This window comes from Lepisosteus platostomus, chromosome 1 (assembly GCF_059453375.1).
Source record: "Lepisosteus platostomus isolate fLepPlt1 chromosome 1, fLepPlt1.hap1, whole genome shotgun sequence".
NCBI lineage: Eukaryota > Metazoa > Chordata > Actinopteri > Semionotiformes > Lepisosteidae > Lepisosteus > Lepisosteus platostomus.
In genome coordinates, this window is record NC_142611.1 from 10,861,693 (window position 1) to 10,885,602 (window position 23,910).

Below are 23,910 nucleotides of genomic sequence, written 5' to 3' on the forward strand. Positions count from 1 at the left end.
AATGGGTGAGGCAATAATGACATCTGAATTGTCCTGAATCAGCTATTTAAGATAAAGTGTTGCCTAAGATCACAAATAATTTCCTGAAAGAGACAGTAAATCTTTTACAGATTCATCCTTGTAGTGTGAAAATGCTCCATCGTAAACCTTAGTGGTAAAAGTTATTAAATGTAAGTGCTTGGTTTGCAATTACGCAGCTGACTGTACAAAACATACTGTGGTGACTGTCACATGTTTGCTGATATTTGTCAGCTTTAGACCTTTTCGTGAGTGATAGGTTTTTAGATGTGTGGTCTGGATTATAGGAATAAACCAAAACAGAGGTATTTTTAAAGGGTTTTATTACCCAACATACTGTACATAAAATGGAAAGGTCAATAATCATACCACATGGTTCCACACAATAAGTCTATAAAGTGATTTGAGATAAGAAAAGCTCAGGGGACATTTCAGATAAGGGAAATTTCTTCTACCAGTAGTATATCCTAGAAGGCCAACATCTGAAAAACATTTATACAGAAACCTCAATATAAAAGAATTGGCATATAATTCTGTTCCACCCAGAGAGACCTTCTCACCTCATAAAAACTGATTCTTGCAATGTAATGGATTTGGAACTGAGCTCTTTTGAAGACTTGTTTTATCAACTCCGGGCAGTTACCTAAAACGTAGGAGAAATACATTAAACATTGATATAGTAAGTACTGTAGGTGCCTGTCAAGTGTTTGTATAACAGAAGGAACATTCTTCGGCATGCATGTTTTTGTGTTGAGTTCTAGCGATATGGCCACTACATTATATCATTAATTGAAAAAATGGAATCTGTCTGCTCAGTGAAGTTTGTTTGCCTTTGAAACCTACTTTGAAGGTCACACTATGACATCTTGCAGGTGCAACTCGATTTCTTTTCTATCAGGTTGCTGTTAATGCTACCTGTGAGGTAGCCCTTCAGAACCTGCAGGAGATGTGTGCTTGCACAAAGGCATAAAGCACAGCTTTCTTTGAACAGAGTGCTTCACTAGAGCAGGCTGGGCCAGCTACAGAAAAATGCAAAACGCACACAGCTTTAAGTGTAAACCTTTGGATGATAGTCATTCAGTTATACTTTAAAATAAGCACTAATAAACACATAATGAATTCTGTATAAAGGCTCCTGGATTTCCAAACTGTTCCAACAACTGAAACAGCTGCCTACCTCACACACCAAGAACCCATTCAATCTGTTACTCCTTAATTGTCCACAATGCTGAACACCTGTTTTCTGCTAGATTTTTAGTCATGCTTTAAACATTGTATTTATGTAAGACATCAGACTAAGACCAAGCTTGCATAATGTCCTATCAGTAAGCTGTAGTATGCAAGATAATAATATTTGGTAAATTAACTTTCAGTTACTTGACATTTTTGTATGTAGCGCTCTTCCTTTCCCCACTTTGATCTTTAAGCGTGGTATTTCAAACTATTTGTAGCCTGTCGTGAATTAATTACTGCGTGTGCCTTTCAATTATATTCATTGGTAAAGGTTTAGGGCACCTCATTAGAAAGTGTTACCCAACCAACGATATTCTGTATATGAAATCCCCCTCCCTGGAATGTCAGCACTCATGTGTAGAGGCCAGCCTGCGAAGTGGTGACCGGCTCTGTCTGATCCCAGATTTAGCTTGAATTAGCTAGGTGATGTGTATTATCCCACAAGTACGCCATGACTTCGTGCCGCAGGTTATGGATGAGCCTTTTGTGCACTTTCTATTAGAAAGGCTGCTGGACAACACCACGTGACCTCCTTCCGTTTTCCCTCCCTGTTCTTTCTGCAGGCCTCAGAACAAATTGAATGGTTTTGGCATAATGACTGCTGAGGACTCCGCTGCCGCCATGAGTAACAGTTCCTCCAACAAGTCCGCGTGCAAGGTGCCGGAAGGGGTGGCGGGAGCCCCCAACGAGAGCGCCCTCCTGGCCCTGATGGAACGCACGGGGTACGGCATGGTGCAAGAGAACGGACAGCGCAAATACGGCCCCCCCCCGGGCTGGGAGGGACCCTCCCCCCCGCGGGGCTGCGAGATCTTCGTGGGCAAGATCCCCCGGGACGTCTACGAGGACGAGCTGGTGCCCGTGTTCGAGTCCGTGGGGCGCATCTACGAAATGCGGCTGATGATGGACTTTGATGGCAAGAACCGGGGCTACGCCTTCGTCATGTACACGCAGAAGCACGAGGCCAAGCGGGCCGTCAGGGAGCTCAACAACTACGAGATCCGTCCCGGGAGGCTGCTGGGAGTGTGCAGCAGCGTGGACAACTGCCGGCTGTTCATCGGGGGCATCCCCAAGACGAAGAAGCGCGAGGAGATCCTGGAGGAGATCTCCAAGGTGACGGAAGGCGTCCTGGATGTGATCGTGTACGCGAGCGCGGCCGACAAAATGAAGAACCGGGGGTTCGCCTTCGTGGAGTACGAGAGCCACCGGGCCGCCGCCATGGCCCGGAGGAAACTCATGCCGGGCCGCATCCAGCTCTGGGGCCACCAGATCGCCGTGGACTGGGCCGAGCCGGAGATCGATGTGGACGAGGACGTCATGGAGACGGTCAAGATCCTGTACGTCCGGAACCTCATGATCGAGACCTCGGAGGAAACCATCCGGAAGATCTTCAGCCAGTTCAACCCGGGCTGCGTCGAGCGGGTGAAGAAAATCCGTGACTATGCCTTTGTGCACTTCACCGGCCGGGACGACGCCGTCAACGCCATGGACAAACTCAATGGATCGGAAGTGGAGGGGTCCTGCATTGAAGTCACTCTGGCCAAGCCGGTGGACAAGGAGCAATACACACGATACCAAAAAGCAGCAAAGGGTGTAACGCCAACGCAAGAAACCCCACAAGCCAACTACGTTTACCAGTGCGACCCTTACACACTAGCCTACTACGGATACCCTTACAACGCGCTGATAGGACCCAACAGAGATTACTTTGTTAAAGGTTAGACTTCTTCTGTTTGATTCTATGTTTGGTGTTGCTTGTTTTTGTGGGATACCCTGAAACAACCACTCCTTGTACTAGAATAATATAACAGCTGTGTTACAGTCCAAGGTGAAGTTGATTGCTTTTCCAAGTTAGAAATCCCAATCATGTTTTTGAGGGAAAGTCTATTTTTTGTGATGCCTTCTTTTAAAAGTGGTTTCTGATTTGTAATCAGCATGTTGATTCCTTGAAGCCTGGGAAAACCTTTCGAGCAACGAAACTCATGTTTTTAACTCTTTTCCCTTCAAAATAGCTCATTTTGACTTAATCAATAGGAAAATCGGTTTACTGTTTGTGTAAATTATTCCTTTTTAAATTGTGGTTCAGGCATTATCACATTAATTAAAAGATATACACCTGATAGTAGTAACATCACCAATTTGACATTCAGTGCCTCTGTATGTAATCTGGCCATGATTCAGCTGAACATCTTCAGCTCCTTTTCGGTTTTCCTTCTGCTGTTGTTTCCTAGGCGGTAACAGCATCTTAGTACTATGGGACATGTAAACAAAAGATCAAAGGTCATCTAAAATCTGTTTTCTTTTAGTAACCATATTTGTGAAAGAAAATCTACTCACCTACTCACTATTAACTTTACAATGTTAACCATACTTTCAACATTTTGCAGAAAACAGAGCATATATACAGTATAATGACAACCAAAGTTTTTTAACCTTTTAAACATTTTTAGTTTGAAGCTCCTAAGACAAAATCTACCACTTGACATCTAGAATTTCTCAGTGTCTCTCAGAGATAACCCGCAATTGCCCCTTCTAGATCATTATTGTTTTCCTTCAGACCACAGCACAATCTGAATTGCTGTGCGTTATTCTAAAGTCCTTATAGGCACACAGTTGCTGCTAATTTACCTTAACCTAGAGCAAATTTCCCCATTCATAATGGCAAAAATAGATGCATAAACAAATGAAGTTTAAGCGGGGAGGTGCGTCAGTGTGCAAGCTGCAGAGGAACAAGTAGAGGTTCTTTCCCCATTTAAAAATAAGAAAGTAAAATGCATGGTAGGTCTCAGCAGAAGTTGTCTAAAATAAATGATGCCAGCAGTAATGTCAGACACAGAGTGTTATAACCATAGGTGTGTAGCTAAGTATCCAAGTGCAGTTGTATATCTGTGTTTTGCTTCTGTGTCTCCACTTGCCTGCTCTGCAACCTATTGTGTGCACTCTCTGTGGTTCTGTTTAAATTAATACTCCTGTGGAGTAAACCAGCATAAACCCAAAAGATAACTCTCTGCTGAACAGTGGGTTCATAAAATATATCAGCACAGTACAGGCCATCAGGGCACAGAGCTCAATTAGAGGGCTCCAGAGTCATGATATGTATTTGTTTCCTCCCTTTTAGTGTGTAAGACAAATTATTCAGCCCTAATTATAAAGCATTACATGCAGTATAATCTAAAGAGACAAAGTCTCAAGTTTTTTTCTTTAAATAAAAATGTTGCTTATTGACTCCTACCCTAAAGATGTGATTGCATTAAATGCAACACGTTCGTGCGTCAGGTTCTACCAAACGTCTGAACTATGATGTCCCACGGACACGATAATCAGAAACGCTGAGATTGACAAATTGCACAGAGTTCACACAACAGGACGGGGGGCAAGTGAGACAGGGCATTAGGGGAAGGCGCAGATGATGTAAGCTACCCCTGAAACGGAGGCATTTCCTTTCAATCAGGGAACTGAAAGTTCAGTATCACTACTGCACACACGATGACCGCCCCGATTAGGAAGTGAGTGCTATGATTCTGAACACGTCCCTGTCTCGTTTGTATCTCAAGCAGGTACTGTAAGGGGCAGAGGGCGCGGGGCAGCTGGGAATAGGGCCCCAGGTCCCAGGGGCTCATACCTGGGGGGATACTCTGCAGGCCGTGGCATCTACAGCAGATACCATGAAGGGAAGGCCAAGCAACAGCAGGAGAAACCCTACGAGCTTGTTCCCAGCCTGGAACTGACTGCAGTCAACCCAGTGGGCATTAAACCTGGCACAAGTTAGTTGTGATCCATTATCTACAATATCCCTTATCCATTAAGGAATCCATTAGCCCTTACTCAGACATCCATAACCTCTCTTTTTCTCCCGTTATGTGTCTGTTTTGACTTTGTCCTATATTTGATCTGTCCTCTGGGCTATCTCTCTCTGGCTAATATTGTTCTTTATTGATCTGGGGATCCTAGGTGGGCTGATTGTCTTTCAGTGTTTCTGAGACACTTTAGAATGCTTCCCTCGTAAATGGAATGGGTCTAGGTGGCACTAGCTTTCCATTCTGTCTCACTTAACCCAATTGTATGTGATCATGGGATTTCCATTTGGAATCACTCCTAGTACAAGCTTGGACTGTTGTTATCAGTATCCCCATACAAAACATGTGCTTCCGTCTTTTGGTCAACACCAGAATCAATTGACCTTTAAAGGGAATTAATTTTAGTATCTGTAGGAGGACTTGCTGTTTGCTCAGTGGTGTTTTTTTGCTGAGTAATGGATTAACTCAAGGCTTATTTGGACACTGCTAAATGTATTAAGCTCATAGCAGTTGTTCTCAAAGCTGACTCATACTAATATGGCCATGTTTGGGTGATAACTTGAATTTTCCATTAGGTCCTTTTTATTTGCATGTTTTGTCAACACTGAGACTTCTTAAAAATACATCCCATATGTCATCTAGATCTCACTTCCTTGTACATATTTTAATTTAAGTCCTAATTCATTTTTCATCTCAATTAGACTGCACTGCTAAAGTAAGATTTATAGCTCAGATGTGAAGGATTGTGTATTCCTCACAATGTGGGGATCCTCAAAACTAGCTGCAGACAGTTCCAGTAGGGTACTGCGTCAGCGTGCGTAGGCTGCAAAGGAACAAGCTCCATTCCCTGCTGAAAAGAGAAGAAAAGAAACACAACGTTTCGGCTGTCGAGCCTTCTTCGGGTGTCAAACAAGAAACTATAGCTAGCGTACACACAAAGAAGGCTCCACAGCTGAAACTGTGTTTTTCTTCTCTTGTCAGCATGGAATAAACCTTTACTTGTTCTTTAGCTGCAGACAGTTCTTGTACTGGGCACCATTTGCAAAGTTTTGTCGTTGAGTATACATACTGCCTGCCACACTGTGGACCTGCTCTTTCTTGCCAACCTAATCTGGTGTCTGTGTGTTTCCAGTGGCTCTGCCCACACTAGGCGCCCAGTACCCAGTGTTCTCTGCAGGCCCAGCCACCAAGCTGATGGAGGACGGGAAGATCCATGCAGTGGAGCACCTGATGAACCCCATAGCAGTCCAGCATGACCCCTCGGCGGCCCCCACCGCCGCCGCTGTCATGCCGGCTGTCTCCACGCCCCCGCCATTTCAGGTACGGACTCTTCCCGACCCTTTTGACATGTGGAATGGATTGCTAGAAATGATCACTGCGCGGCTGCTGACCCCTGCAATTGGCATTTGTGCTCTTTGCGGAGCATGAAAGCAAATAGGTGTCCATTTCCCAGGCAGCCTAACGCAATCAGTGGGAGGTGGGTAACAACACAGGCAGACACTCGGGTTTCAGATTCAAATGTAAAACTTGGATCCAGCACCTCGCTACCAAGTCAGTATAGTGTCCCCATCCCTATACTGGGGCATTAGGACCCACATGGACCGCAGGGTGAGCGCCCCCTGCTGGTCCCACTAACACCTCTTCCAGACCTCCTTAGTTTTTCCCAGGAGGTCTTCCATTCAGGTACAGACCAGGCTCACACCCGCTTAGCTTCAGTGGGCTGCCAGTTGTGAGCTTCAGGGTGATATGGCTGCTGGCTCTCTAGTCAACTTTCTGAAGTGTAGTTTGAGGTTAGGGTTAGGGGTCAGAGGAAGGGTGAGGGTTAGAATTCACATGTAAATACCTGTGCACAGAGGATACCACAATGAAGTCCTCCACGTGTTTACTCACTCCCCCCTCACAGGGCCGCCCCATCACCCCGGTGTACACGATGGCTCACAACATCCAGAGGATCCCCGCCACCACTCTGTACGGAGCGAGCTACGTACCCATCGCGGCGCCCGCATCCACCGCCACGCTGGCGGCCCTGCAGAAGAACGCCGCAGCCGCCGCCGCCGCCGCCGCCTACGGAGGCTACGCCAGCTACGTACCTCAGGCTTTCCCCACGGCCACCTTCCAGGTCCCCATCCACGATGTGTACCAGACGTACTGAAGACCCGCCTCCCAAAACACTGAAGGAACACTTTCGTATTTATGAAGAGCGAACTCCGCGGAGAATGTCCTTTTTTCGTCTGGTTTTTTCTTTTTTTTTCTTTTTTGGTTTTTAAAGAAGAGACTCCTGTTCAAGAAAAGAAAAAAAAAATTGTGACGAAAATTAAAGTGAAAAAGTGAAGACTACTGAAGACTTAACGTGCTATTTGCCTTTACTCCTAAAGAAAAAAAGAGTTTAAAGCTATTGAACAGAGTTATATTTTAAGGATTTTTCATGAGGTTAACCTATTGATATTCATATTCTATCTAGAAAATTTTAATAGAAACACTTTGAAATGGCTTTTATTAACTTCTAGGCATTGATATCTTCCGTCCATACGCATTTACGTCTGCAACTTTAAAAGAGGACGTTTATAGCTATGCATTTATTATTCTTATTATTGTTTATATTAATATTATTATTATTATTGTTATTCATGTTTGAGGTGTGTTAGATTTGTGTTTGAGAGCAAACGTAAAAGAAACAACTACAGACAGCAGCACCTGAAGACATGAACCTGTCCTGGAAAGCAGAAAACCAGTTTCTCCATCCTGCAGGAAACCACTGGTGATGCTTGCGAGCACTGGTGTGCCTTCACCTTGGGTGTGCTCTTTATGATAAACAATGCATTCCAAAAACAAAATGAAAGGAAATACTTCCATTCTAGTTGTGCAACTCGTAACGGTTTTAGAGAGGAGAGGAGGAGGTTAAGAGCTCTGAAAATTCTGGCAACTCAGAAAAAGACCCAGGGAAGTTCGCACCAAATCATTTTGGGGATGGGCTACAGAGATCCTGCAATGTACTTACTGCATGCAACCCAGGATTTACTGTATATCATTGTATCAGAGATAAATTAACCTTCTCCTTGGACAAGAAATGAAAATTTCTCAAAGGCCCTGTGAGCCTTATAACAGCAATAACAATAACAGCGAGTGCAATTCTAGAGAAATATTGCCTTTCATCTTGCGTGATTTAGACGTAATGTAACATAGTACCTTCCAGCTTAAACTTCGCCAATCCAATATGACCCAATGGCTAAGGACAAGCTTCAGGTTGGCAAAAATATGGCGACTGAGAGGTAACAATTTGGATGGCAAGGAAGCTGACAAATTAAAAAAGTATTTCACTTTTTACGTTGCTAAAAATGACTGGAAGATTATAAAGAATGACTATTTACATTGGCATAATGATTTCATCCTGACAGATTCCAAAACATTTTACACGCAGCCCCACTACGCAACAGCTCAGGGTGAGAATAGTGAACTGCACCCCCAATTGAATTTAGGGGGAACCTCACGGCATCCACGCTGTGCAAGGGCAGAGAGCACTTCGGCCAGGACACCTTATTCTTACCAACAGCAATACAGTGTATGTAAACAGCAAAGGTTACTGGAGTAAATACTGTTGAGGTCAGCTTCCCAACAGGGATACTGTCATACAGATGAAGGATTTATATTAGCACTAAGTTTTCTTAATATATTTTGGTAGTTATAAAAATGTGAAATTGGTAAAATATATGTACATGTAGACCTTAGATTCTATCACTTTCATATAGATGGCAAGTTTAAAGTTTCTTCATGGTTTGCACTGCTTGTGACCCTAAATGTGTTCGCAGAATTAAGTACAAAATACAGAGGGGTTCATGCCACACACATCACCGGAGTTTGTAGAACTGCACAGTGGCTCAAGAAACATGTCAACTTAGGGGAGAAAAGCTTCTGTTTATTGAAATCCCTGCAGGCACAATGACATCTCTGACAGGTTTGTAAAATCCCAGACAAAGAAAAGCAAAAGGCTGCTCAAATATGCCTCTGGTGAAGGACCCTCTGGTGAATACGTACTTTGTAACACCTACCTGTATTATTTCAGAATATCACGAAGTAAATTCATTATCACCTGAATGTGAATATACAAAATAGATTCAGGTCGGATTTGTTTTAACAGAATCGGTTATCAATTCATTGAATAAAAAGAGTATTGTCCACCTGGATTTAAAAACATGCTGGATCAGAGGACAAAGCTTGTTTATTTTACCTTTTGGATTTATGGAATGCATATCTAGGTTTGCTGTTTGTGTTTTAACAAATGTCTTGGAAGGCGTTATCTTTGACAGACTTGGAAGTCACCAAAACAAAATTTCTGAGGGCTTGCTGGACTTATTATTTTTTAAGTGGAGATCGGAGGAGGCAAGCCCAGAATAGGAAGCTTACTCTTTGCAAGCAGAATACCCTGAGCCAGGACTTGACCCCTCCACTGCATAGCTGCACCCAGATGCTGCTGGTGGGGCAGACACTCCATGCTGTACAAGCAAAATGGCTGCAAAGACACAATGATGACAAATACATTCAGTCTTTTTTTTTTGTTTACCATTTGGGATTGCCTTTCCTTTTAACTGATAAATATATATTTTATCCTAATCCAAGAAAAAACTTCTCCTCTTGCCCACAACTCGGATAGCTTTGACTAAACCATATCTGAAATCATGAGTGGATGGGGTCTATTGATTGTTTTTCCGTGTTTTTCTCACAAAGGCACACTCCATTCTTGTGCAGTCCGCAGCTGGCTCTTGCAAGACATCTGACAATGTCATGCTAAATGAATCCAGTGAAAAATTTCCAAAGATATGTTTGAACACTTTGGCTAGCTTGTTTCGGCGGGAATGATGGTAAACGAGAAGGACTTGAAATGGAAGTGCACTCATACTGTTCTCTTCTGTGTAATGGTGTAATGTCTTGTATCTCATCTCAACCACAAACACAACCTGCGTGTTACTGGAGTGGGCTGTTTTTTTTTTCCAAGTGAGCAAAATGTCTACCAAGAGGACTACTGAGAGCAAAATTAGTGGCCTGTTCTTCACTCATATAAGAGACTTTAATGCTTAGAGAAGTCTTGACTATTATGGTCCAGATTGACCTGCTGTATGACACTGATGTTCTTTTGATTCCTCTGCTGGGATGGTAGTGTGTTTGCCCATATAATGGGTCTACTTTTTAGTAAGCAATACACTATCCACTCTCAAACAAGTGACAGGCAAATAGTGGCAAACACAGAAAAGACTGCACATTATCTGTACACTCGAACTGGGCCATACTGTTAAAGCAATTTACTAAAAGCAAACCTTAATGCTACACAAATGGTAACTCAAAGCAATGCTTTTAACTTGAAATCCTTTTGCAGCTGTTATTTGATTTCTAATGCTCTTTTGTTTCACTTATTATTTTTAAAACTTGTAAGCGAAGGGGGAAAGCAAGTCTTGGATTGTATGTTTTATTGGTGTTTTTTTATGTTGAATTGTTTTTTTTTTAATTGTTTTGTTTTGGACAAAGGCTAACATTTGTGTTTAAAGAAAGCCTTGGAAAACAGCCTCTGACATATCCCAGGACAAAACACTGTACCGACTGAGGGAATGAGGGCCTGTACAGAAACATAAAATATGAAATATAAATAAGTGGTAAAACACAGGCATTGTTTAATGGTTGAGTGCCACATGTGAATCACCACTGTCTTGTACCAGTTTATTTCAATGTTACCTGAGAAGACAGAAATGTCAGAACAGGAACTTAGATCCTTATGCGGTGCTTATGGCCTGTTTAAAGGCTTTATAATAATGTACAGAAAATGCAGTAGTGTAACTAAGATGTGGTATTCCCCCTCCTAATGATTAAATAAGTCAAATTGATTTTGCCATCTATCTGTGCTGTGTATGAAGCTAAACACTTCAAATTTATCTGGGGAGAGAGGACTGAAGAACATAATTGAGCTCATAAAGGAGCTCAGCAACATTGCTCACAAAGATACGCATGTTGCTGAAGGGTTTATTAAAGAGGATAAAATATGACTGTATTTTCCAGACATTTGATTTTCTGGTGCACAAAATGGAAGCACAGTTACCCTAATGTGGCTGAGAGCTTCACTGCTCAGATAATATGTAGGTTCAATTAAGAGGAATGCTGGTTGTAGAGCTAGCAGGTTTTCTATTCCAAACAACCTTGATTTCAACCATTTCATCTACACTACAGGAGTAGTATTGTAACTTGAAACATAGGTTCCTAGATACTTAAACGAACAAGATGTGCATAGTATAAGAAAATAAAACATTGTAGTGTGCCTCATTGCCAAAATGTGCTTTACCTTTAGGCCTTATAACTATTGTTTTTTTTTATTTTAAAAGCTTATTCAGGATTGTTGTCTGTATAGTGGTAAGTTAGTCAATAAAAGCATTTTAAAACTGCATGTGTGTGTATATTGTTTTTACAGCAGTGAGCTTGGTCATTTTTTTAGCTTTTTTATGTTGTCTTTGTTGACCCTCTGGCCAGCCTGAATGTGAACCGTCTTGTGTTTGTTTTAATTAGGTCTGCATGTTTGTGCTCATGGTTCACCTTTAAACAGGAAAGTCACTGCTTCAGCAGACATTTCGGTTACAGATAAATATGTAAGAGATCTATGACAATATAGTTAAAAAGAAGTCTTGACTCATATTCAGTTTGCTCCGTGTTTTTGGTTCCTGGGAGTGTATTTATTCAAAGACCTGTCAAACAGTTTTTCAGAACGATCGCAATCTGTTTCAACAGCAGTGGGTCCCAACTCTGGAAGAGTTCTTTCAGCTCTCCTACAGTCTTCAGGAGTGTTCGTTTGTAAATCACGGAAAATTAGTTAATGGAATACGTTTTTCTGTTGCACAACCACAGGCTGGACTTCAATGATGAAGAGAAAGGAAATGTAAAGAAACAAGGCTTTTGGGATATAATTAACAGTAGAGCAAAATTCCACGTATCAGGCTTGAAGCATCTGTCGCATGACATTTACCAAAACGTTATCATCCACTTTCATTATGCAAAGGTTTTACTGACAGGAAAAATGATACCCGAGGCAAACGCACAGTGTAAATTAAAAAAAGCATAAAAGAAAAATAGAAACTTGGTAAAATGCTGTGATGATGCAAGAAAGAGACCATCTATAACTGAACTATTATTGTTGTTGAAAAACGCAGCGTGTTCATTTTGAAATAAAATGCTCTGGCCAGGACGAAATTCTAGAGAGGACGCACGTCCTCGTGAAACTGTGGCGGTCATTGACAATCAGGCTCCAGCAGAAATGTGTCTCGTTTCGCATCATCATCGGCCTTAATGCAGCCACGTCCTCCGTTCTCCCAGTCTAATTGAACAGGAATTCCAAATGCCTTTCTCTCCGCCATTAATAAAATGTCTGAAGCAGTTCCAACAGTCTGCTTTTCCTGCCTCTACTGAACACTATAACAGATTCATGCTATTCTTTCACAACAAAACACATTGCATTAATAACCGGTTTTTGACCTCATCCCATGCAGCCATCCACTCCTGCTTTTATAGGCTTAGGCTTCTCTCAGTTTTAACTGCTGAGGATGAGATATACATATGACTGAGTTGGTGGCTATAATGCAAGCTACTGTACATCCTGTATCTTTTATCCAATTCCTACACCCCTAGTTCAAAGATAGCTTCCTTACCCAGTACCCATTCATTACTAACGTCATCATTACATCCCTGAAATCTGATCTTGTACCTGTGCTCTCAGCGTCAACCTCTTTCACACCTGTGCTATGAAATTAGCCTTAGCCTCCCAGTATGTAGCAACTACCATCCTATTTCCAATTTGTTAAGCACAATTTTGGAACCGGCAGTGGCAATTAATCTAATCTTGTAACTTTCCATTTGGGATGTAGACAAAGACACCGCACTGAAACAGCCTTTGTTAATGTAGTTAATGATTTGCTGATGGCTTCTGTCTCTGGTTCATTTTATACTCACTCCTCCTAGATTTAAGTGCAGCTTTCGATACCCATGTCATCCTGCTGGATTGGCAAACAAATATAAATCTCATTGTGCTCTAGCTAATATTTCAGTAATTTGGTCAAATACTAATTGCAATGAGACAAGAAGATGAATATAAAGGGACAGGGTACTTAATATTTTAATATTTGGTGTTAACTTTCCTGGCTGAGGAAATGACATTCCTAGTTGTAAGGTCATATCTGCCACAACCCTCGAGGAATGAGCCAGGGAGGCTGCTGTAAGAGTGAAGATGGGGTGGAGGAAGGCGTGCCAGAAAAGATACACGCAAAGGGTACTCAGCAAATGAGTATTCAAACATCAGACAGCAGAAAAGTGGGATTACAATTTGACTTTCCCCCAAATTTCTGTTTAACAATCAAAAAGTAATCTTTGATTTTTCTGCACCGGAAAAAAAATGTTTTGGTGTTTTAGCTACTGGCAGGGTATGCAATGGATATGGAAGACACTTCCATATCCATTGCATACCCTCCACTAATTGGAGGGCACCTTAGAATTGTCCTAAATGTTGCAGCAGACCTTGACCCATTGTGAAAATCGAACCTTTTCTTTATTTTTGTGTTTTGACTTTGCGTTTGCAGGCTTGCAAAAGCATCTGAGGCCTTAACTAATATTGAAAGTAAAATTCACTTAATTTATTGACTTATTCTTGTATGTTGTGTTGTAACTATGTCTTATATTTATCTGACACAATACAAAGCAAAAAACAACAGCAACTATCCTGTTTCTTACTAAATGTATACGTTCCAGGAAAGACTTACAAAATGGTGGGAAAAAAACACACAGCATAGAGGACTGACAGAAATTCAATTTGGCGTCATCTCCTCACGCCTCCTCGCTGGAGGACGTTTCTTTAAAAGGTGAGGTCTGAGGTGTGTTGCAGTAATGCACATGGAATGTTTACTGCAGCCAATCGCTTCAGTCAGCATTGAGAGGCAGACACTGTACGTAGCAAAAAGAATAAAGAAATACCCATTGAGTCAATGAGAGCCACTCCTCCGGCCTTTGAAAGAGAGGTGCTGTCTCAAAGCCATACCCTCCCACACGCTCGTATCATTGGAACGGTTGCTAGGCAACCCCTGGCCCCGCCATACTGAAGTGACATCAGGTTTAACTGGATTCCCCAGGTGAATGAAACAGAAACAGCAAACTGTTTCGGCCCCCAGGCTTCCAGATATCAGGACATTAACAGCCTTTCCAATGACTAGTCACTGCTCAGCGTTCAGGAGGTGTGGCACTAATCCCAGGGCACTCTGGTTAGCCTGAAGTCAACAACCTGTTATCAGGTGTACTCAGGAAAGAGACCACAGCAGATCTGTAGTTATATGATATTTTAGTACCTTTATCCCCAAACCCTCTAAATCAAGGATCAGAGGGTTTTCATCTTCCTTTCTATTACATAATCATATTTGTAAAGATTAAATCCCTTCAGATGTAGGGTCCAATTTACAAGTTGTATTTATTCTCGTTCAGGAAAACAAAATTAAATTAAAAATCACAAAACATCTCCTTTCACTTGCCCAAGATTTATTTTTTTTAAACCTATAGTACTCTACTCTTCAAACACGAAAAAAACAACACCCTCGCAAACACCACAGATTCCAATCCTGCCTATAGTAGCACTAAACCGTCACTCTACATTTGAACACAGTATAGTACCAAAAGAGAGGCTCCATCTACGTCAAGAGGGACCTTTCTGCGTCTCCGTCCAGCTGCCGTTCCCTGAACTGATACGCAGTAATGTTATATATGACAGTCCCCCTGTCCCTATTGACCGTCTGTCCATCACCAGCTTTAAAATCGGAGCTGATGGAAGGAGTCTGTGAAAAACTTCCCATGTCCACCCAGCTGCCTCGTTGCATTTTTATTTTGTCGACCAACTGTGGGACTCCTGAAGATACGATGATATACATTTTAAGGCTTTAAGGATGTTACTATTGTAAATGACACTTCAGGAGTGCTATGGTTGGGCAGTGGTTAGCATCGTGTCACGAACCGCACGCAAACGCGCCGGCGCCCCCGCATTCTCACGGGCACTGTTCACCGTAAACGTCCACACGCCGGTTAACACCGCACTTTCCTCTTCAAACACCTCACCCTCGCTCACTATCGTGGTTTCCTCGCCGAGCTTTTCTACTACTTCCTATTCCAGAAGGACGCTTCTGTCCTTGCTGGCTTGGACTCCATTCTCGGCCACGACTTTGCATTGCGTTTTGGGCTTGTTTGATACGGAACCTTAATAACATCCTGACCAGACGCCACCGGAGACAGCTACGCACAGGGTCCTACCTGTAACTCCTGATGCATTGCTGCTTGGTAGCTGGGGCCCTGTGTTCAATTCCTGGGGTGCTGTCTCTGTATAGTATTATCATTCTAATCTATTATTGGAGTTAGTATTTTAGTGGTTATCAAATAAGAATAACTGGTGTTTTGCTACTTTTGTTGTTGTTATGTGTTAATAAGAGAGATGTGAGAGTAACAATGGTCAGAAACGTGCAAGAAAGGTTTACAGACAACAAGAGACACAAGCACCGACAGACACAACACAGTATCCCTTCTTAAAGGATTTGAATTTTAATAGACTTAAACTTAATGAACAGGCGATCTGAGCATTTATTGCCTGCTGAAGTGGTTATTGTTCCCATATCATCACGCAGCAGTATGTATATAGTATTGCTATATAGTATACAGTATGTATATAGAAGAGGTTTAGTGGGGCCAGCAGGGGGCGCTCACCCTGCGGTCCATGTGGGTCCTAATGCCCCAGTATAGTGACGGGGACACTATACTGTAAACAGGTGCCGTCCTTCGGATGAGACGTAAAACCGAGGTCCTGACTTTCTGTGGTCATTAAAAATCCCTGGGCGTTTTTTCGAAAAGAGTAGGGGTATAACCTCGGCGTTCTGGCCAAATTTCCCATTGGCCCTTACCAATCATGGCCTCCTAATAATCCCCATCTATGAATTGGCTTCATTACTCTGCTCTCCTCCCCACTGATATCTGATGTGTGGTGAGCGTTCTGGCACACTATGGCTGCCATCGCATCATCCAGGTGGATGCTGCACATTGGTGGTGGTGGAGGGGAGTCCCCATTACCTGTAAAGCGCTTTGAGTGGAGTGTCCAGAAAAGCGCTATAGAAGTGTAAGCAATTATTATTATTATTAATTATTATTATTATTGCGACATGAAGTAAGGTTCAGGATCTTGTATTGGTGGTGGTGGAACAGTGGTTAGCATAACTGTCTTGCTGCATGGGGGTGCTGAGTTCACTTCTGGATCTGGGGTGGGCCCTGCTTGAATTGTGTCCTGTGTGGGATACCTCTGGGAACTCTAGTTTCAAAGACATACTTCTCGTGCCCATTGCTTGCTGAAGCTCTGGGTCCCCTGGTGACCATGAATTGGACGAAGCAGGTAGAAAATAAATGGATGGATTATCCATTCAATTCTGTAACTCAACAAATTATCTAATTTGTCCTCAGACTAAATTACCCATGGAAAAAATGTACATTCACGAGTTAAATGTAAATGACTTCTGCAGCATCTTCTGCAAGCGCACAGGGTTAATAGGCTCCAGGAAGCTCTTGGTTCTGGAGTTCATGGTCCAATCTGGCTAACTTTCATTCCGCACAACTCTGCGGCGCTGAAACCACACCTGTCGTCTTCTGGAGAAAAGGGGGAACATTTTGGGATATGTGGGTCTGTGAATAAAAAAAAGAATACTAAATAAAAGTGAAGTAGAAACTTTAGATACAGAAAGCAGGCAAAATGTGTAATGTACTGTATATAGACTGTGTTGACATCTTTCTGTATGACCACGTTTAATTATACTTATTAAGTTATAGTTATTCAATTTTCAAATACCATCACCAAAAAAGTAATAATACTCATTTTCACACCTATTACAATTTTTAATGGTCACTATCCATGGGGACATATTTTAAGAGTTGTAGACAATTTTATTTCTGCAATTTTTTCAAAGGTATTTATTTCTCTTCCATATATCCATTTACTAACCGCTTCTAGCGATTCATGGTCGCACGGAGTTGGAGCCTATCCCGACAAGCAACGGGCGCAAGGTAGGAAGCACCCTGGCCGCTTTATTTTTTTTAAAAAAAAAGATTAAAAAAATAAATCCGTTTTCCAAACTCTAATCTTTGTCCAATACTGACCTCTTGTGGATTATCTCCCTTCGGTTTCTGGATATTGATTCGCTTGAGTGAATAATCAACCGTTTACCGTACTGCGGTTCAGGCACGTACGGGACGTGGCGTTTCAATTGCACAGAGAACTTCAAGAGTCCAAAAACACCTTGAACTAGCCAGCTGATGATAAGAATGGAGAAAAACATCACGGCATTATTCCGCAATAATGATTGCGTTTTAACGACATATCATGGTGTATATAATTTAATGGCGAGCGCCTGTCTCAGACGTGCACACGCTCTCGTCGTCCCTTCTGTACTACGAGACAGAAGGGCGCCGCGGACACTTAATTACGCTTGTTTTGGGAGTGCCCACATGTGGCCGTGTTAGGAGACTGGTCTTTTTATGTCCACTGATCCATCAATTTCCCTACGGGATTAATAAAGTATTATCTATCTATCCAGGAAAGCACGGTCACTGCTTACAGCCGGTGCACTCGATGACTGTCCTACAGTGCGGCAGAAAACAAATCTGTTTGGCAGTGGCTGTGCGCCTCATTGAAATGTTGAGTTCTTCCCAGCCATCATCTTGGTTTTTCTAGACATTATATGGAAAAACGTTGAGGTGCAGACTGTTCAGGCATTATGTGATGGGAAACGTGTAGCACTGATAGGGTGAGGAGCAGATTGTGCTGGGTGGCCAGACTGTTTTGTTACGCCTATGTGATATTATGTTCAAAAACAAGAAGTGTTCAAAAAGAAAGGAAATTAGGGTATCGGTAGAAATAGACATGGTGAAGTAGAAGCACTATAACGTACAGTATTTCAAGGTAGCATCAACTCCTGAAGAACAGCTGACCTTTGTTAGAAGGGATTCAAGCGCCAATCCTGACTACAGATGAAAGTGTTATTTGGTTTAAAAAGCTCTCTATATAATTAAACTGCCTGCCCTAGTTTAGCATCTTCAATTGTTAAATGCCTGCTTCTTGCCCTAAGCTACAGTTTGCTGTCCATGTTTTAGATAACTGCTCAAGTAAAAGCCCATTTTATTTCATTAATTTTTAATTGTGAAATGCCATTAGCTTTTACAGGCAGAAAAACGTTAGCTACAGCTACACCAGCAGCTCAAAGAAGCCTAATATTGCACGTATAGTATGTGGTATATACTATGTGCATTTAAAAAATCTACCTTGTGTTATATATAAATATAAAGACTGTAGATGCTCATGAACACTACTCCTATCAGTTCTGTCCTGGTAATACACACAGTAGAGGCTCTGGAGTGAAATCAGACAGCTCTGTCAATGGCTGAGTATCACATTGACAGCAGCCTTGATGCATGGAGAGACACTCCTCTTCTCCCCTCCTGAGTTCCTGAGTTCCTAATGTCTCCTGTCATGGAAACCCTGCGACAGCAGCCTCGAAAAGGGGCGAGGAAATTCAAGTGCGTGGTATTAACAGAGCCCAGGAAACGAGGAGGTAACGTTCGCTTAACTATTTACACCACTTGCTGTCTCGTTTTCTCTCATTTGCCTCTGCTTCCGCGGTTCAAAGGCAGACTGATTTTACCTGACACTGACAGCGTCGACTCAGCAGCATGTCTTCGTGCCGAAGAACGGTGCAACACTAACGAGAGGGCACGAGCGGAAACTACAGTAGGTGGAAGTGCATTTTGAAGCAGAAATAGGAGGAGTGTCTTTACGCTAAGGGTTGTGGAAGTGTGGAACAATCTGCTGGCTTCTTTCAGTACACAGCCGGATAAGGTCCTCAGTCAGTCCTCTATCTATTAATTAGCTACTAGCTACCAAACAGGCTCTTTTCATTTCTTATAGTACTGTTGGTACTGTTGGGGCAGGGCAGTGGAGTAGATCTAAGAGGTTACTGTTAACAACTTATAATAATAATAATAATAATAATGTCTATTAGCCCTATACAATTTCTTGCATTAGGAATTTGTATAAAGACGTGTGACACGCGCACTTTGAGCAGGTTAGAGTTTAATTGGGTCCATTAAATCAGGAATGGTCAACTGTGGTGCTTGAGAGCCCGGGGGTTAATATTTTTATTTCAAATAATCTCTACGATGTTTTAGTTCTCAATTTACAGTACCTGCATATTCTGTGAAAATAAGGGTTTTCCAAAAGTTTTAACAATTATGGTTTAAGGGTGACATATTAAATCATTATAATTATCCATAGAGGCTGCTGGATTGTGGCTCTCTAAGACAAAGGTTGGCCACCTTTGTTAAAGTTGTTACTTGAAATGTTGCAGAACATTAAAGACAGTGGCCATATTTAACAGGAGTGTTTATAAATAGGAAAACCCAGGGGACTCTCTGTTATCACACCATGCTGCAACTCTACTGTATTGTATGCTGGGGTGGAATGTAATATTACAAATGAATAAAGCAAGGACCCTTTGAGAGCTGCTCTGGCTGGGTTGTTGAGCTCTTTAGTTACTTTAGTTACTTCACTGGTATAGCTGGCTTCAGGCATTGGTGACTACCACTCAGGGCCAGCAGGGGGCGGCCTGCTCCAGTCTGCTGTGACATACTGGTTAGTGAGCTGAGCCCTGCTACAGTACAGCTGAAATACGACAGCTGTTTGAAAAGGAAATTACCTTCACAAACAGAAGAACCTGTGCAGCCGCAGTTATATGAAGCCATATTTCAAAATTTTTGTTTTTTTTGCGCTTGAGTGCCAAGGCGCTTTCTCTTCTGACCCGAAGGTTGCCTGAGATTTTAGATTGGTTCTACTTACAACTGTTTACAGCCATACATTATAGTGTAAGTAAAAAAAGTTACAGTTCATGTAAGTCAGTTACAAAAGCAAAATACGTGAAAAAAAATCCAATTTGCAGCCTTGAATTATTTTGCCTGTGAAAACCTTTGTGAGATGAACACTCCTCAGCCATCAGGATATCATGAACTCATCTTATGTCTAAACTCTGAAACTTGTGCTGACAGGGTTTTCTTGAGATACATAGACACTGTATACCTTTGAATATTCAGATTTCTCTTTATTACACACAGCATTATCAACAAAGTTATGTACATTACACGGAGGTGCAGCAAGCTTTGTGAGCCAGAGACATAAAGAGATGTCACAGCAAGCATCTAATTTCTATTCACCACTCCATACCTGACTTCCCCTGTGTCATTAGCTCAAATTCGTAAGATAAAAGATTCTCCTGTCTGCCATCTGTCCCTCAGCTGCTTTCTTGTGTATGGAATGTTTTCTGGGATTGTGTGGTTGCGTCTAGCATCGCACAGAGCTGCCCTACCAATTGAGGACAGTGTGAATACAGTATCATCTGTGTTAATAATCTGTCGTAATTTGAAAATCTCACTTGCACGTCTCCTTTCCTCAAAAAACACCTTTTGTCCCACGCACAAATTCAAAAGATGTCTTAATTAAGCTCTTCAAAATGCTTGTAGATTAATAAACATTCTCAACACATCTGCTGTGTAGATATAGGGTTCCAATAATGTTACAGCTAGGATTGAAATGATTCGGTGTTTTGCGTTTCCTTTCAATTTCCTGGATGGCTGATAAAAAGTATTACTACTAGCTGTAATTGCAGAAGCTGACACCTGACTAACGTCAAAGTTTCAGGTTACTCCTGCAAAAGCCCCTCACACTGTCTTAATTAAGTCATTTCAAATCTTTCCAGAACCCTGGTGTACTTAAACGTCTTACCCTGCTGATTACTTATACCCATTTGTATTGATATGGTCTATGAACACCATGTTGATTTCCAGTGTGAGGCATAACTGAATTAACACATCCCAGATCGCAGTAAGATCTTTGCCCTGTTTAACTGCTTGGTTCAAAATACAGGTAAGTCCATTTGCAACCTCATTCAAAATGTATTTCAAACCACAACAGACCAAAGCATTACAGGTTTATAAACGGAGATGTAATAAGGATCATTTTAGTAAGTCATTTTAATCAATTCTGATTGCAAACTCTAGATCTGAATACATTGCATCGAGACTGGTCTGAGAGTATCACTTAAAACACTGTTAAGAGCTGATTGTATTTCACAGAAATGACAGCTTTACTGTTGGTTTGTGACCAGTGCTGATAACTAAAGTACCCTTGTCCAAAAGTCAGTGTTCTGTCAGAAGAAATTAATTATTTAGCATTGATTAATTTTTATTATGTTCAGGTTCTTATAGACAACTAGTTTGACCACTTTAGGAATATGCTTGATGTGCATATGACTTTTTGGCCAGTTGTTGCAGTACTGGTCAGTCGAGAGTTAAAATGAGTAAAATTAGACATCCCTTTAAACTGTTTTTTTTTTAATGGAAATATAAAGACAAACCACCACAAAATGTCCATTTTTTTTTCAAACATCAAAGAAACGGGAAAACTTTTGCTCTGGACTAGACACTCAGAAGCTTTGAATACAATAAAGACAGACTGCGCAGGAGGTGTGTCAGGCTAGTAGAGGAGAGACTGACTATTACAGCTAACTTGTACATTAAAGTTCTTTTACATGAGGGGCAACACCAACCCCTGTCCAGACTCAAAGTGTCCGACTTTAAATGGGTCACAAGGCCCTCAGCTAAAGAGCCAGCTGTTCAAAGTCTCCTGTGATTCTGGAGATCTCGGACTTGGGCGGTCCACTCAAGTTCTGAAGGACATCTGTTGCTCAGGAGGTTTTTGTGTTGTGCCCACACAATTTTGAAAAAAAAAATTAGGTTATTACATCATTGTGGGCTTTATGAAAGCTCCTTCTTTCAGTGCCCATTCTAATGGAATGTAGTCAAGAATCTAGGTGTCCTCATCACAGATGTAACTGACGCAATCTCCATCTGTTTTAGCTTTGCACTTCCCATATTATTGAAGAGGACAAGGCTGACTGATCAATTCTCAGTCTGTTGTTAGCAAAGGACTTTCAGCTTTATCCTTTTCTCTACACTGAGATTTACATTGTCTTCTTCAGGTTATTCTGTGTCTCATGAGCCTAAACAGTGGGTTAACAGATACAGGTGATTGTGAATGACCTGGTGCTCTCGGGACTCAGAATGATCAATTGGCCTCAAATTGTGTTGCATTGTTAATTGTATTTTGAGCCCTTAATCCTTCAATCCTACTGTGTCTATTTTCACACCCCATTCCAGTATTTGATTTGTAATCAATGGAATCTATCTCCTGAAAGGTAATGCAGCATAGACACTAAAACATTATCTTTATACCGATTTCAGATCTTTTTTTTAGCCTTTTAGCCTTTGAGGTCAAATGCATTTATATTCCCTTACAATGTCCACTTGTGTCTCTTGGCTGGCCTGTCTGAAAACTCAATAAGGGTTTAACTCTACATGGGTTGGCACGGGCAGATAGGCTAGCAGTGGGGGAAGTTACAATACCTAATTCTAGCTTGGTCTTGAGATTCAGATCCAGAAGGTAAGCATGGCTGGGCCTTGTCACTCCTACGATGGGCGACCAAGGAAAACCAGGCCGCTGCTGTAAGTGTTTTGGTGGACCAGTAGGTGGCTCTCTTCCCACTGGACCAAAATGTCCAAAAGGCAGTGTCCCAGTGTGGCAACTGGCAACAGAGATGAGATGTTAAAACCGTGGTCTTGACTGTTTAATCATTGAGGACTCCAGGATCCTTGCAATGACAGGTGCTGACTGATTAAGTTTCGTTGATGGGTGAATAAGACATAGAAGCAAATAATTGTACTAATCTATGCTACACTGTTCTTAAACAGTGCTTGGCGCACAAATGCTTTTTATAAATGGACCTTAGGTTTATTAACGAAGTATTAATATACCCAAAGGCATTGACAAAGTCAACCCAGTGAATCACCAGTCAAACACAAACCAGAGGACGCAAGTACAAACTACAGGAAGTGCGTTTAAAACTTAGTACAGGAGGCAGTTTTCAGAATGAACAGTGAAACAGGAAACTGAAGGAACCAGTGGTAGCTATTGTGCATGGAAATATATTTAAACCTGAGAACTAGACTAAAGTGTTACCCAACATTCCCTGCAACTGGTTCTGAATGTTTATGTAACTGGTCATCCAGTGTGTTTCTGCTTCCAGCTTCTTATTCCATGATAAACACTTCTTCCACCCAGCAATCAGACCCTAGTCTCCTCGGGGTCATGCTTGTGCTCAAGTAGACATGACAGAATTTTAAATGACCTGCTTTCACACAAAAAGCTCTTTAAGGTCAGTTGTTTAGGTTTTTCATGAATGATTACTTGCAAATATCCTGTCTTTAGAATTCGAAACCTGTAACAAAAGATAAACTGCTGGATGACTAATTCACAATACAATGCACAGCATTACGTGGGATGTTTCTAGATGTGCAATACAAGGTTACAGACATTGCAGTTAAAATCCAGAGGACTTAACTCTGCTTAGTCACACTATAACGTGTCATATATCCTCAGTCCAACTGTGTGAATCACAGTTTGGTTTTAGCTGCTTGCTTATACGCTGTATACAGTCCCTGGCAACCATGAAGGCGTCTGTACCCTGCTGCCCACTCCACACACCCTTCTTATCGCACTGAACATTACAAGCACTACATGTCATAAATATTTCCTTGCATTTATATGAAAGTGTATTTTTGCAAAGGCCTCCAGGCAGAGGAGCATGGCCTTGACATCACGTGTAATGTCCCTTCACTCTGCTCCCTCTCCTAGTCAACAGCACGTTTCTGTCTCGAGGTTTTACTGCGTTGC

At 41.8% G+C, this 23,910-nt stretch overlaps 1 protein-coding gene across 7 annotated transcripts in view; it reads left to right on the forward strand.

Moving 5' to 3' along the window:
* rbm47 (RNA binding motif protein 47) overlaps window positions 1-11,467 on the forward strand; it is a 59,913-nt gene extending 48,446 nt beyond the window's left edge. For 5 of the 7 annotated variants that reach the window (XM_088623388.1, XM_088623395.1, XM_088623413.1 and 2 more), the window contains 4 exons: window positions 1,815-2,965; window positions 4,803-5,012; window positions 6,178-6,365; window positions 6,949-11,467. In XM_088623388.1, the coding sequence (XP_088479514.1) occupies window positions 1,815-2,965; window positions 4,803-5,012; window positions 6,178-6,365; window positions 6,949-7,197 (1,798 nt within the window). In that variant the 3' untranslated portion in view covers window positions 7,198-11,467. The remainder of the gene's footprint in view (window positions 1-1,814; window positions 2,966-4,802; window positions 5,013-6,177; window positions 6,366-6,948) is intronic. The other 2 variants (XM_088623401.1, XM_088623420.1) reach the window with 2 other exon arrangements.
* The last annotated feature ends 12,443 nt before the right edge of the window (window positions 11,468-23,910 follow it).